Source organism: Bubalus bubalis, chromosome 8 (assembly GCF_019923935.1).
Source record: "Bubalus bubalis isolate 160015118507 breed Murrah chromosome 8, NDDB_SH_1, whole genome shotgun sequence".
Taxonomy (NCBI): domain Eukaryota; kingdom Metazoa; phylum Chordata; class Mammalia; order Artiodactyla; family Bovidae; genus Bubalus; species Bubalus bubalis.
The window spans coordinates 101252275-101268027 of record NC_059164.1 but is presented as its reverse complement, the minus strand read 5'-3'; the positions used below and the strand labels follow the sequence as shown (position 1 = coordinate 101268027).

The 15753-nt window shown below is 41.5% G+C and overlaps 1 protein-coding gene across 1 annotated transcript in view; it reads right to left on the bottom strand.

Moving 5' to 3' along the window:
* AKR1D1 (aldo-keto reductase family 1 member D1) overlaps positions 1–15753 on the bottom strand; it is a 52484-nt gene that overhangs the window by 29669 nt on the left and 7062 nt on the right. The window contains exon 2 of the mRNA XM_006056237.4: positions 1532–1699. Within this exon, the coding sequence (XP_006056299.1) occupies positions 1532–1699 (168 nt within the window). The remainder of the gene's footprint in view (positions 1–1531; positions 1700–15753) is intronic.

The following is a 15753-nucleotide window of genomic DNA, read 5'->3' as shown; positions in this document are numbered from 1 at the left end:
TCTTTTTTGTATATTATTGACATCCCATCTAATTGAAAATTCTGTTTTATATATTTTAATCTATCTTTATTCAACAGTTCTAGGTTCTCTTTAAGTGCCTTGTAAATGTTAACTCAGCAACCTTATGAAATGGGCAATTTAATTCAGTTCTTTTTCAGTGTGATAGGTATTGCAACAACTTTAACTGTTTACCAGGGAGATAAAAAGGAAAGTTTTTTTTGTTTTTCATTTGTAACTTCAAAAATATTTCCATCTTTGGCTCACGGCCTCAGGATAAGAGTTCAAGTTTATTTTTCCCCAGAAACTCTTGGTGAGTTCTCCTGAAAGACTCTGTAATAACAAAATCTTTAGGAATCAGACTGCAAAGCTGTAATAAAGTGACAAGCTTCAGGCTGGTGTTTTGAGACAGTGGTTCTACATGGCCCCTTGAAATCATAGCCCGTAAGTGGCTGGTGACTTGGGGAACTGCAGGCCCCCAGAGAGCTTGGAAAGGAGTTGGGAGAAGGGGCAGTGAGTGAAGTCTGAAGCACCATTCTGTTCTCTTTAGAAAACTTAGGAGAATTGGATTACAAGTTCTCTAAAGTTATTAAGTCTCATTCCTTCAAGGCTGCCTGTAAATATGTATTCTATATTTCCACTGGCTCTCATCTTATCATGATACTTTATATTTCTGATTACTTTTCAATGGACAGTGATTTCTAACTGTTGTCAGTTGGAGATTTCAATTTCTCAAAAGATGTAAACAAAATGTGGTATATCCGTTCAATGGAATATTATTTGGCTATAAAAAGAAATGAAATTCTGATAAATGTTACAACATAAATGAAAGTAGAAAACATAATAAGAGAAAGAAGCTACATAGAAAAGAATACATATTGCATGAATCCTTTTGTAAGAAATGTCAAGAATAGGAGAACTAGAGAGAAATAAAGTAGATCAGTGTTTATCAGTGACTAGCAGAGAGGGATAAATGGGAGGGGTTTCTTTTTGGAGTGATAAAAATATTCTGGAGAAGGTATTGGTCATGGTTGTACAACTCTGTGAATATACTAAAAAGCACTGATTTTACATGGTGAGCCTCATGGTAAATGAATTATATCTCAAAAAATTAGTGATCTATGGACAAACCGGCATATACAGAAGAAGAAAGACTACCTATTTTAAAGAAAAAAGTTGTGACAAATGCTTATTGTAATATGAACCACTTCCTCATGTCCCTTTACTCCTCAAATCTACTTTCGTTGTAGGTGTGGCTCTTCCATATTGTGTTAAATCGATGCCCAAGTGTGAAGAAAAAACTTTGCCCTAACTTCAAGGGGCTATTTAGTCCCTAAATTCTTGGCAAGATTGAGGAATTTGCCAGTTCAGAACTCACTCTTTGGGACACCCCTGATGGTCCAGTGGTTAGGACTCTGTACTTCCATTGCAGGGGGTGTGGGAAACTAAGATCCCACAAGCTGGTGGCTTGGTGAGTTTCTTCAGCAGGGAAAAGTGACATCAGGCCCACCGTGTAGGTGAAGGGAAGACTCACCTTTCCGCAGTAAAAGATATCCTCCCTCCGCACCTTTCCTTCTGCTATCTTCTCTCTGATGGCCTCCCCCACTTCATGCTCGTTCTGGTAGAGGTAGGCCCCATCAATGTGCCGGTACCCCGTGTCAATGGCAATCTTCACTGATGTTGCACAGGTCCCCTTAGGAGTCTAAAATGATCGGGAATTGGGAGGGGGAGAAGAGAAATACGTCTTTCGTTTAGTTTAATCGTTCTTAATCTTGCTCCTTGGAAAAAAGTTATGACCAACCTAGACAGCATATTAAAAAGCAGAGACATTACTTTGCCAACAAAGGTCTGTCTAGTCGAAGCTATGGTTTTTCCAGTAGTCATGGATGGATGTGAGAGTTGGACTGTAAAGAAAGCTGAGCGCTGAAGAATTGATGCTTCTGAACTGTGGTGTTGGAGAAAACTCTTTGAGAGTCGCTTGGACTGCAAGGAGATCCAGCCAGTCAATCCTAAAGGAAATCAGTCCTGAATATTCACTGGAAGGACTGATGCTGAAGCTGAAACTCCAAAACTTTGGTCACCTGATGAGAAGAACTGACTGATTGGAAAAGACCCTGATGCTGGGAAAGATCGAAGGCAGGAGAAAGGGACGACAGAGGATGAGATGGTTGGATGGCATCACCAACTCAGTAGACATGAATTTGAGTAAACTCTGGGAGTTGGTGATGGACAGGGAGGCCTGGCATGCTGCAGTTCATGGGGTCACAGAGTTGGACATGACTGAACTCTGAACTCTGAATGACTGAACATACTGAACTGAACTGAACTGAATCAGGACACTTGGCACAAACATTGTTTTATAGCAAACATGACAAATTGCCAATTCTATGCTGTTGTGACTGGAAGATGGAGTCTGAAAACCAGAGAAATTGACCTATCAGATTGCTTCTAACCCTTAATGGAAGATTCATTCATCCCAGGGCTGCCTTTAGCTTTGCAGCTTCAGAAATGTAACTTGATCAATTGTTCCCAAAGATAAGAGATTTCACGATAGCCCTGTTGTGAATGTGTATTAGTTGCTAAGTTGTGTCTGACTCTTTGCAACCCATGGACTGTAGCCCACCAGGCTCCTCTTGTCCATGGGATTCTCCAGGCAAGAATACTGGAGTAGTTTGCCATTTCCTTCTCCAAGAAATCTTCCTAACCCAGGGATCAAACCTGGGTCTCCTGCATTAACCATTTGAGCCACCAGGGAAGCCCAGTCCTGTTATAGGAGGGCACAAGTTCATTGAAGAAGGCTCAATTATAAGTTAAAGGCATGGGTTAAAAAAAAACTGAGATACATCCACAGACTGGAATACCACTCAGTAATAAGAAGGAATGAACTATTGTTACACACAATAACATGGATGAATATCAAAATAATTATACCAGAAGTCAGACAAAAAAAGAATAAATACTTTCTGATTCTATTTATTAAAATACTAGAAAATTAAAACTAACCTATAGTAACAGTCACAGATCAGGAATTGCCTGTGGTAGTGGGTAGGGTCTGTGGGCATGAATCATAGGGAGGGAAAACAAGGAAGTTCAAACAAGCTTGCAGTGATGATGTGTTTACTGTCTTAATTATGATGATGGCTTCACAAATATATACATGTGTCAAACTCATCAAACTGTACACTTCAAATATGTGTGGTTTATTATATGTCAATTACACCTCAGTAGAGCTGGGATAAAAAGATTGTCAGGGGTGTGTTACATTTTTCAAGATGCATTTTTATCAAATTTGGCAGCCAGAGCTTTGTTCGTTTCATAAAACTGCATGAAGCATAAGACTGAGGGTATTCAGGACCCCCAAACCTGACAAATTCTTAGCACTTGAGGTGTAAGTTATCCATTTTTCAAATCACATATAAATTACTGTTCTTTAGTTATGAAGACATTTAAATATACAAGAGTGTGCTTCATTTACATTTTTTCTTAATGAGAAGTGAAGGACTTGATGGAGACTTTCCTTAAGACAAACAACTAATCTCATCAAATTAAAATTACAAGTCCTATTTTAGGTTTTGTATAGGGGAGAGGCTTAATGCTATTTGTAGATTTGTAGACCTCATATTCAGATGATGATCATTCCCGTCTCATTCACAAATGTTGAAAACTACTTGTGCTTGTGTCTGTATTTTCAGTATTCTAACCAAATGCTTGATAATGTCATATCAGACAAGTGGTGATTTGTTGTAGAATGAATGAGACCAGGAATCTCTTGTATATCTAGTGACTTTATAGTTCTGGGCTGGAAACAGAAAGCGTTGGGAGCATAAACTATTTTCTTCCCCTATTTCAGTTAAAAGTCATTACTACTAATGTTAAGAGGATAGGAAAAATGAACCAGTTGGCTACACAGATGGTATTAGAAAAAAAGAATTCATAGTCACAAATGTAAAATAGTTGGGAAAGGGAGACACACTTTTCAGGAATGTTAGAAACACATCTTGGGTGACTTAACAACATGATCAATAAAGCTTGAACAGAAATTAAGCCCAAACCCCCCAAGCTGTAAAATGAGGTGTTATGGATGACAACTATGACAATAAAAGCACAGTGGGAAGAGGAGGGTTCGGGTAGAATCAGAAATTTACTGGGGAAAAGGTAAAAATACTGCTTTCTTTCTTGGGTGTATACGTAGTACTAACAAAAAGCAATAAAGTTCAATATAAGATAGTAAATATATCTCAGACATATCACTGAGATTCTGTGGGTTAGAGCTGATAGTTTAAGTATGAAAACGGAAAGTGAAAAGTGTTAGTCGCTCAGTTATGGCTGACTCTATGTGACCCCATGGACTGTAGCCCTCCAGGCTCCTCTGTCCATGGAATTCTCCAGGCAAGAATACTGGAGTAGGTTTCCATTCCCTTCTCCAGGGCATCTTCCCAGCCCAGGGATTGAACCCGAGTTTCCTGCATTGGCAGGCAGATCTTTACCACTGAGCCACCAAGTATACAGCTAAAGTAAATTTAATACAAGGGGAAAAGCCCAAAACAATGCATATTGAAATATATGATTGTATTTTCTAAAAAAAAATTTTTTTTAAATTTATTTGGCTGTGCTAGGTCTTAGTCACAACACATGTGGTCTTAGATCTTCATTGTGGCATAGGGGGTGCTCGGTTGTGGGATGCTCGGTTGCGGGATGCTCGGTTGCGTGATGCTTGGTTGCAGGATGCTCGGTTGCAGCATGCAGACCCTTAGTTGCAGCATGGGGGACCTAGTTCCCTGATCAGGTACTGAACCCAGGCCCCCTGCATTGGGAGCACAGAATCCTAGCCACTGAACCACCAGGGAAGTCACTATATGATTGTATTTTCAAAGGTTAACCCAAGAAATGAAACATTTAGTATAAAGAAAGGGTAAACAACAAGGGCTAAGGTAGGAGTGTGGTACTGATTCAGCCTGAGTAATATATGGCTGGTGTTTTTTTTAATAAAGATTATGGCACCGCAGCAGGTTATAGTAGTGAAAAGTTTGATTATTCAGGTATCATTAAAGAGCCTTTTCTAAAAGATCTTTACTTGCTAAAAATACTTTGTTAGATGGCAGAAGCAGCAGTGAGGTGAATTACTATTTTGGACTTAATTCTAATCAACATGGAGGAACTATTTGGAAATGTGGATGTGAGAAAAGTATTAATACTTCTCTGTAGGTCTTAAAGGTAGCATAAGAGAATTCTATGTAAATTAAGACAGATTCTCTGGGGGAAATTAATTTTAGGGAAAAATAAGAAAGCTCAAATAGAATACCATGTTTGTAGACTCAAATAAGTGATAAGATCAGAGAATCTAAAATACAAAAAAACTGACTCCATACATAAGAACACTTTTAGTAAAATAAGAAATCTGTTTTCTGAAATGGACAGCAGCACCTTTTATCAACTTAAGAAAGTGGGGAAGCCAGTAAGGATGAGGTGTGACATACCCTAGGTCAACTTCCATCATCCAGTGTTGTGTGACCCACAAGTAGAATACAGGAGTCTGAAAACCCAACAGACTTAGCATCACTCCCTTTTATGCCATTTAGAAAATGTGTAATTCCCATCCCTGAGTTTTAAGCTGAGTTTCCAGGGGCAAACCAGGCTCCTTATTTCTAGAGTTTAGCATTCAGGGTGAAACGCTGCCATTCTGTCAGGGATGAGTGAGTTTTAAAATCGAAGGCAGTAGAGCTCCTCCATATTTACCCAGTGGGACAGGGAAGAAAGTGTTTAGCACCCAGGTCAATGATATACCCTTTCCCAATTTCAATAGTTAATGGACAATGACCTGAGTAAATGATCTGAGAAGGATAAGTTGACAAGAGACTCACACAGTTCAGAGATGAGAATCTGGGTCATAATACCACATAAGCCACCCAGACCAGCAGAGGTGTAGGCTAAGGGTGCAGAAATCTAGAATCGGGAGTCTCAGAGGGAGACAATAAGTATCAATTGCAGCTTGAAGACAGCTTTAATATTTATTTATTTTTTAGGTGCGCTGGGTCTTTTGTGGTGCACGGGCTTAGTTGCCCCATGGCATGTGGGATCTTCCTGACCCAGGGATTGAACCCATGTTCCCTGCATTGGCAGGTGGATTCTTAACCACTGGACCACCAGGGAAGTTCTTAAGACAGCCTTAGTGGCAGGAGTTGTATTCAACTGATAACCTACCTCTTTAAAACTTTTTCCAGGAAAGAAACCAGATAATTATTGAAGAGTTTTTCCCAGGGAAGAACTTAGCACACAAAGCCAGTAGGTCTAGTTGGCACCAGGGTTAGACTAGTGGTTGGCATGGGGTAGCCCCCAGAACAGAGACACTCATTTCCTCAGCTGTCGGTAGTGCTGGCTGCTAATCATACATACTGATTCCCTCTATGGACGGTGCAAGTGTGTAAAAGCCTTGTCCTCTTGACTTAGTACAACTCTCGGCACCATTCCCATTCCAGAGCTCTCTGTGGGGTTGATGAGCTGCTGTATCACAGTTCAACCCTCCCTTCTTCACAGACCTGCTTTTCTCACCCCCTTGCAGGTCTGGTTCCCGAGACTACGCCCCAGTAAGCCTCCTGCATGCTAATTTCCTTCTCCCAGAGGCTGTTTCCCAGAGTACCCAAACTAAGACACTTGGGTAAAGGAGGATTTCTTAAACAAGCTAAAGAAAGTGCTAATAACAAATTAGAAGAGTGATAAATGTGACAGTATTAAAATTGAGAAACTCTGATCATCAAAGTCAGAAGTGAAGTTGCTCAGTCGTGTGCAACTCTTTGCAATCCCATGGATCATTTGTCCATGGAATTTTCCAGGCAAGAGTACTGGAGTGGGTTGTCATTTCCTTCTCCAGGGTATCTTCCTGACCCAGGGATCAAACCCAGGTGTCCTGCATTGCATCGACGTCTGATCATCAAAAGACACTATTGAAAAAGGCAATTCAAAAGAGGTAGTTTTACATGACATAATTGATAAAGAACTCATATCCAGATATTTTTAAAATTCACCATATAAATAAAAAGAGAAAAATCCAATAAAGAATAATGCATAGAAGGCATAGCCACTTTGCAAAAAACATACAACTGGCTAATAAAATATGAAAAAATATGAAAAATTGGCCATTTTTATGTAGGGTAAAGAAGATGCAAGTTAAAACCACAATGAAAGATGATTTTACTCTTACTAAAGTTGCATAAATTAAAAAGACACCAAGTATTGGTGACAATGTGGAGCAAGAAGTTCACCCATGAATTCTTAGAGGGAATGTAAATTACATAACTACTTTGGAAATTGTCTGTATTGATATCATCTACTAAAACTGAAGATACTGATACTCATACAGTGCATTTATAGAAACTCATGTACTTGTGCAATAAGATATGTGTAAGACTCTTTTTAGCAATATTGTCTGTGAAAGCCCAAACTGGGAGCAATACAAATGCCCACCAATAGAATGCAGATACTGACATATTCTTTTAAATCAATGTTATACAGCAATTAAAACGGCTGATAAGCAATAACACAGTGAATCTTACAGCATAATATTGGGAAAAAGAGGCAAATCAAAAAATAGTGCATTCAGTATGTTTCCATTTATAAGAAATCCAACAACTGTCAAAATTTGAAAAGATATATGCACCCCTATGTTCATCACAGCATTTGTTACAATAGCCAAGATATGGAAACAACTTAAGTGCCCATCAACAGAGGAATGGATAAATATGTGCAAATATATATGTACAATAGACTATTACTCAGTCATAAACAAGGAATGAAATAATGCCATTTGCAGCAACATGGGTGGACCCAGAGATTACATACTAAGTGAAGTAAGTCAGGCAAAGACAAATATCGTATAATATCATGTATATGTAGAATCTAAAAAAAAAAAATCTAAAAAAAATGAACTTATTTACAAAATAAAAATAGACTCACATACATAGAAAACAAAATTATGGTTACCAAAGGGGAAAGGGGAGGTGGGATAAACTAGGAGTTTGAGATTAACATACAGTAGTAGCTGTATAAAACAGATAACCAAAAAAGACCTACTGTATAGCACAGGAAACCATACTCAATATCTTGTATATAAGCTATATGAGAAAAGAATGGGAAAAAGAATGTATATCTGGATGTAAACTTTACACTTGAAACTAATGCAACATTGCAAATCAACTGTATTTCAATTAAAAAAATTTTTTTTTTCTGTTGTATGACCTTTAGAGAGAGTCAAGATGGCAGAGGAGTAGGAGGACGTAGAGTTCATCTCTCCCTACAAGTGCATCAAGAATACATCTACAAATTGAACAGTCCTCACAGAGCACCTGCTGAACACTAGCAGAGGACCTCAGACATCTAAAGCAACAAGAAAGATCCCTGCATAACCAGGTAGGATGAAAGAAAGAAGGGAAAAGGAAAAGGAGAGGAGACAGGATGCTGCACCCCTGGGGGGAGCTGAAGGAAAGGAGAAGTTCCCACACCTAAAGAAGCCCCCTCACTGGTGGGGAGATCAGTTGGGATGGAAAGGGAGCTTTGGGGGCTATCAGAGGAGAGCACAAATGATCTGTGGCAGACATTACTTTACCAACAAAGGTCCGTCTGGGCAAGGCTATGGTTTTTCCAGTGGTCATGTATGGATGTGAGAGTTGGACTATAAAGAAAGCTGAGCACTGAAGAATTGATGCTTTTGAACTGTGGTATTGAAGAGGACTCTTGAGAGTCCCTTGGACAGCAAGGAGATCCAACCAGTCCATCCCAAAGGAAACCAATCCTGAATATTCATTGGAAGGACTGATGCTGAAGCTGAAACTCCAATACTTTGGCCACCTGATGCAAAGAACTGACTCATTTGAAAAGACCCTGATGCTGGGAAAGATTGAAGGCAGGAAGAGAAGGGGCCAACAGAGGATGATGTGGTTGATGGCATCACCAACGCGATGGACATAAGTTTGAGTAAACTCCGGGAGTTAGTGATGGACAGAGAAGCCTGGCATGCTGCTGTCCATGGGGTTGCAGAGAGTCGGACATGACTGAGCGACTGAACTGACTGACGCAGGACAGACTGAGACCTGCAGATGGTCTGTGCCACAACCCTGCGTGCCCCAGCCTGAGAGGTGTGTTGCCAGTGCACATGAGGGCTGGGTGCTAAACAAGGGGTTTGGTGAGCAGACCTGGGGAGAGCACTGCTCTTGGCTATGAGGAGACAGCCTAAGGGAATGGGACTGGGGAAAATGCAGCTGAGAATGCTTGTGGAGGAAACACAGACCCCTGTAGAAGGGAAGCACCATTGTTAAGTGACACACAAGAGGTGGGACCACCACTGAAGCCTCTCTCCCCACACATGGCCCTTGCCTCCCTGGGCACTAGGAAAGGCTTTCTTCTTGTGACCCTGGCCACCACTGCATCCACACTCCCCTCCTCACTAAGGCTGACTTATGTGCACCAGGACAGCCTTGGGAGTGGACCCCTTGGGTGGTCCACATGTGGGGATGGTGCCCAAACTATAGCTGAGCCCCAAGGGCCATGCAACTAAGGAAGAAAAGCTGAAATCTCTTTTCACAACTGCAAATTGACACCCCCGAGACCAGCTTTGTAAGTTCAGTGCCTGCAAGACTTGTAAACAGACACGAGGGCTCTTATGTCCAGGAAGGGCCTAGCTTTAGCAGCTGTGGACTTTGTGGGCACTTAAACAGGGGTGTGGGGCCAGGCCAGAGTCTGAGCTGCCTCCATAGTGCCCACAGAGGGCCAAATCCATGATTGCTGCAACCTGGGCACTGACTTCAGTGGATCTGTGCTGGTGGCCTGGTGAAATCAACATCTGAGAGACACAAGGCCAACTGCTGGCATGCCCATGGTTAAGGTGGGGCTGAAAGCAGTGCCAAGTGTGTAATCTGAGAGCTTGCACAACAGGTGAAAGGTGACACAACAGAGGACACCCATGGGTGACCAGCTCCAGAGGAGGACTACTCAGTGGCTTCCCTCCCAGTGGGAGTGCTCCACTTCTGCCTCCCTCACACCGCAGATCAGAAATACAACCAAGAAACGGATCTGGGGAGGGGGGCCTCGACTACAACAACTAGGGAGCAGACCCCACCTTGACAGAGCAGGGACAACCACAGAGCTAAGGGGAGGCCCTGATCAATATCCAGTATAGCTCTGGTCACCACAACATCAGCCACACGCAGGTATCTATACTAAAAACAACCCTCGCACCAAAAAATATTAAACCCAGGCAGGCTGCACAGGGATGCTGCCACATAAAAATAGCCCTCGATGACAGTCAGAGAGTTTAGTATTAGGAACAAGAAGTCCAAGAGCTTTTAGCTGTGAAGGCCAGTGAGACTTGAATGCAAGAGCTCCACAGGGCTAGGGAAACAGAAACTCCACTCTTGGAGGGCAAGAAACAGTGACAGACTTTATTTTCTTGGGCTCCAAAATCACTGCAGATGGTGACTGCAGCCATGAAATTAAAAGACGCTTGCTCCTTGGAAGGAAAGTTATGACCAACCTAGACAGTATATCAAAAATCGGAGACATTACTTTATTGACTTAAGTCCAAATAGTAAAAGCTATGATTTTTCCAATAGTCATGTCTGGATGTGAAAGTTGGCCCATAAGGAAGGCTGAGAGCCAAAGAATTGATGCTTTTGAGCTGTGGTGTTGGAAAAGACTCTTGAGAGTCCCTTGGACAGCAAGGAGATCAAACCAGTCAATCCTAAAGGAAATCAATCCTGAATATTCAATTGGAAGGTCTGATGCTGAGGCTGAAACTCCAATACTTTGGCCACCTGATGCAAAGATTTGACTCATTTGAAAAGACCCTGATGCTGGGAAAGATTGAAGGCAGGAGGAGAAGGGGATGACAGAGGATGAGATGGTTGGATGGCATCACCGACTGGATGGACATGAGTTTGAGCAAGCTCTGGGATGTGGTGAAGGACAGGGAAGCCTGGCATGCTGCAGTCCATGGGGTCGCAAACAGTCAGTAACTGAACAATAACAACTCTTGGAGGGCACACACAAGGTCTCATGTGCACTGGGACCCAGTACAAAGGAGCACCCCCATGAGAACCTGGGCTGGACCTACACAGCGGTCTTGGAGGGTCTTTTGGGGAGATAAAGGTAGACTATAACTCACTGTTGGGGCAAGGACACTGGTAGAAGCCTCAGGGAATACTGATTGGAGTGAGCTCTCCTGAAATGTCTACATTTCAGCACCAAAACAGCCCCATCCATCAACGTGCATGCTCCAGGGCTGGAAAGCCTCAAGCCAAACAACTAACAAGGTAGGAACACAGCTCCACCCATTAGAAGACAGGCTGTACCGTCTTTTGAGTACTGAGCTCAGAGCCACCTCAAAACACACCCATTGACATGGCCCTGCCCATCAGAAGGACAAGACCCAGCTCCACCACCAGAGGGCAGGCACCTGGCCCTTCTACCAGGAAGCCTGCACAAGCCCCTAGACCAACCTGCTGCACCAGTGGGCAGTGGGACAGAAGCAAGAAGAACTACGATCCTGCAGCCTATGGAAAGGAGACCAGAAACACAGGAAATTAGACAAAACAAGATAACAAATAAATATGTTGCAAGTGAAGGAACAAGATGACAACCCACAAGAACAACTAAATGAGGAGGAACCAGGCAATCTACCTGAAAAAAGTTGACTGACCTTTAGAAAAAAGCAAGAAAATAGTTGCCATTAGAGTTAGAAGACCAATTACCTCTTGAGGAAAGGAGGGCTCTGGACTGGAAAGGGCACACAGAGGGCTTCTGTGGGTGGGTATATCTAATTTTGGATCTGTGTGGTGGTTACTCAGATGTTGGCTTTAAAAGTATTCCCCTATTTTAAAAATACCCTATGATAAACCATAATGGAAAAAAAATACTTAAAAGAATGTATATACATGTATAACCAAATCACTTTGCTTACAACAGAAATTGACAACATTGTAAAACAACTATACTTCAATAAAAATAAATAAGAATGAAGAAGTATTCACCCCTCTGCATATTTCAGATTTTTAAATGTTAAAAAAAATGAGGAAGTAGGTCAAAAATAAAAGGTAAGTCTCAGATAAACTCAAAACCTTAGATCCAAAGAATGTAGTAACCTGGTCATGGAACATCCATTTTTGTCCTTGGAGCTACTATTCATTCTCCTTTGTTTGGACCCAGTTGGTAGCTGGAGCTTTGTAGAATCTACTCCATGATTTGTATCCTTCAGCCAGCTTATTTCTTTTCTAGGCTCCAGCCAAATTATATTCCTCACAGCCACCAACCAAGTTCAAGTTCTTATTACTTTTTGCCTGATTTATTATGGAAGCCATCTCACTTCATCTCTGTATATTTCATCTCTGCTCATTTTAATCCATTTTAACGTTGGCAGGTTAATGGCTTTGAAATATGAATCTACGTTTTTCTCCCTGGTATTTTTTTTTTATTACCATCTACCTCAACCACCAAGCCTTTTTTTTTTTTTTTTTTTTTTTTGCAGTTTGATGCACAGTATTCATTGCCTCTGGCGAGGAATGACAAAAAATGCAGAAGTCAGTTCTTGGTATTTGATGTCTAAGAGCCAGGGTTTCTGTAACGGGAGTGAGTGTGAAGGCGTCACAAGTACTGCATGGAACTCAGGATATTCACTCTATTAAAAGTAAAAACAAACCCGAGCTGAATTACTTTCTTTGACCCTTAAAATACTAGCCCACACAGTGTTTTACAGTAATATAAATGAGTTGCCATGACTTACAAAATGTTAATTACTTTACAAAATTCTCTGAAATATGTGAGAAGAGCAGGCCACACTGAACTTTTGTTTATGAATGACAACTGGCTGTAGTGGAGAAATTGCTGTGTTCATTTAGAACAGTGCATGAAATCCCTGGGACTTCACTGTATCTGTACCAGCAGTGGTCTCCTGAGTGTTACGTGCGTGTGTTTTTGTTTGTTTTTTGTGTGTTTTGGTTTTGTACTGTAGAGAAGAAGAAAGCATTTCTTGCACTCACACATATACGTGTGCATGCGCAATCGTGTCCGAATCTTTGCAACCCCCTGGACTGTAGCCCAATAGGCTCCTTTGTCTATGGGATTCTCCAGGCAAGAATACGGAAGTGGGTTGCCATGCCCTTCTCCAGGGGAGCTTCCTAACTCCAGGATTGAAGTCAAGCCTCCTGCATCTCCTGCGTTGGCAAACAGATTCTTTACCACTGCGAAGACGATGGCACCCAACTCCAGTACTCTTGCATCCATGGAAAATCCCATGGATGGAGGAGCCTGGTAGGCTGCAGTCCATGGGGTCACGAAGAGTCGGACACGACTGAGCGACTTCACTTTCACTTTTCACTTTCATGCATTGGAGAAGGAAATGGTAACCCACTCCAGTGTTTTTGCCTGGAGAATCCCAGGGATGGGGGAGCCTGGTGGGCTGCCGTCTATGGGGTCATACAGGGTCGAACACGACTGAAGTGACTTAGCAGCAGCAGCAGCACTCATATATATTATCAAAATGGGAAAGCACAACAAGGCTGAGAAACAGACTTGGCTCTCCAGGACCATTTACTTATGGTTTCTGCCTCGTCCCTGGCCCCTTTAGGCAGAGATTGTGAAAACAGTCTCAACCCTGCCAAGGATTCTTTCATGGACCAACCTCTAATCAGGCTCCTTTGAACTCTTTTCCAACATGGACTTTCATACTTATTTCTGCTCTGTCCAAGTATAGCAAGAATTCTGCTACATCAGTTTAAGCACACCCTCTCACCCTCCATATCTGTTCACTTTTGATATGAAATCATGTTTCTCATACTCCACTGTGCCGCAAGAAACACCTGGAGTAGCAGGCAAATTTGGCCTTGGAGTACAGAATGAAGCAGGGCAAAGGCTAATAGAGTTTTGCCAAGAGAACGTACTGGTCATAGCAAACACCCACTTCCAACAACACATGGACATCACCAGATGGTCAACACCGAAATCAGATTGATTATATTCTTTGCAGCCAAAGTAGAAGAAGCTCTATACAGTCAGCAAAAACAAGACCAGGAGCTGACTGTGGCTCAGATCATGAACTCCTTACTGCCAAATTCAGGCTTAAATTGAAGAAAGTGGAGAAAACCACTAGACCATTCAGGTATGACCTAAATAAAATCCCTTATGATTATACAGTGGAAGTGAGAAATAGATTTAAGGGACTAGATCTGATAGACAGAGTGCCTGATGAACTATGGACGGAGGTTCATGACATTGTACAGGAGACAGGAATCAACATCCCCAAGGAAAAGATGCAAAAAAGCAAAAAGGCTGTCTGAGGAGGCCTTACAAAAAGCTGTGAAAAGAAGAGAAGCAAAAAGCAAAGGAGAAAAGGAAAGATATACCATTTGAATGCGGAGTTCCAAAGAATAGCAAGGAGAGATAAGAAAGCCTTCCTCAGCAATCAATGCAAAGAGATAGAGAAAAACGATAGAATGGGAAAGACTAGAGATCTCTTCAAGAAATTAGAGATACCAAGGGAACATTCCATGCAAAGATGGGCTCAATAAAGGACAGAAATGATAGGGACCTAACAGAAGCAGAAGATGTTAAGAAGAGGTGGCAACAGAGATAAATCCACGCACATATGGACACCTTATCTTTGACAAAGGAGGCAAGAATATACAATGGATTAAAGACAATCTCTTTAACAAGTGGTGCTGGGAACTCTGGTCAACCACTTGTAAAAGAATGAAACTAGAACACTTTCTAACACCATACACAAAAATAAACTCAAAATGGATTAAAGATCTAAACGTAAGACCAGAAACTATAAAACTCCTAGAGGAGAACATAGGCAAAACATTCTCTGACATACATCACAGCAGGATCCTCTATGACCCACCTCCCAGAATATTGGAAATAAAAGCAAAAATAAACAAATGGGACCTAATTAACCTTAAAAGCTTCTGCACATCAAAGGAAACTATTAGCAAGGTGAAAAGACAGCCTTCAGAATGGGAGAAGATAATAGCAAATGAAGCAACTGACAAACAACTAATCTCAAAAATATACTAGCAACTCCTACAGCTCAACTCCAGAAAAATAAATGACCCAATCAAAAAATGGGCCAAAGAACTAAATAGACATTTCTCCAAAGAAGACATACAGATGGCTAACAAACACATGAAAAGATGCTCAACATCACTCATTATCAGAGAAATGCAAATCAAAACCACTATGAGGTACCATTTCACACCAGTCAGAATGGCTGCGATCCAAAAGTCTACAAGTAATAAATGCTGGAGAGGGTGTGGAGAAAAGGGAACCCTCTTACACTGTTGGTGGGAATGCAAACTAGTACAGCCACTATGGAGAACAGTGTGGAGATTCCTTAAAAAACTGGAAATAGACCTGCCTTATGATCCAGCAATCCCACTGCTGGGCATACACACTGAGGAAACCAGAAGGGAAACAGACACGTGTACCCCAATGTTCATCGCAGCACTGTTTATAATAGCCAGGACATGGAAGCAACCTAGATGTCCATCAGCAGATGAATGGATAAGAAAGCTGTGGTACATATACACAATGGAGTATTATTCAGCCATTAAAAAGAATACATTTGAATCAGTTCTAATGAGGTGGATGAAACTGGAGCCTATTATACAGAGTGAAGTAAGCCAGAAAGAAAAACACCAATACAGTATACTAACGCATATATATGGAATTTAGAAAGATGGTAACAATAACCCTGTGTACGAGACAGCAAAAGAG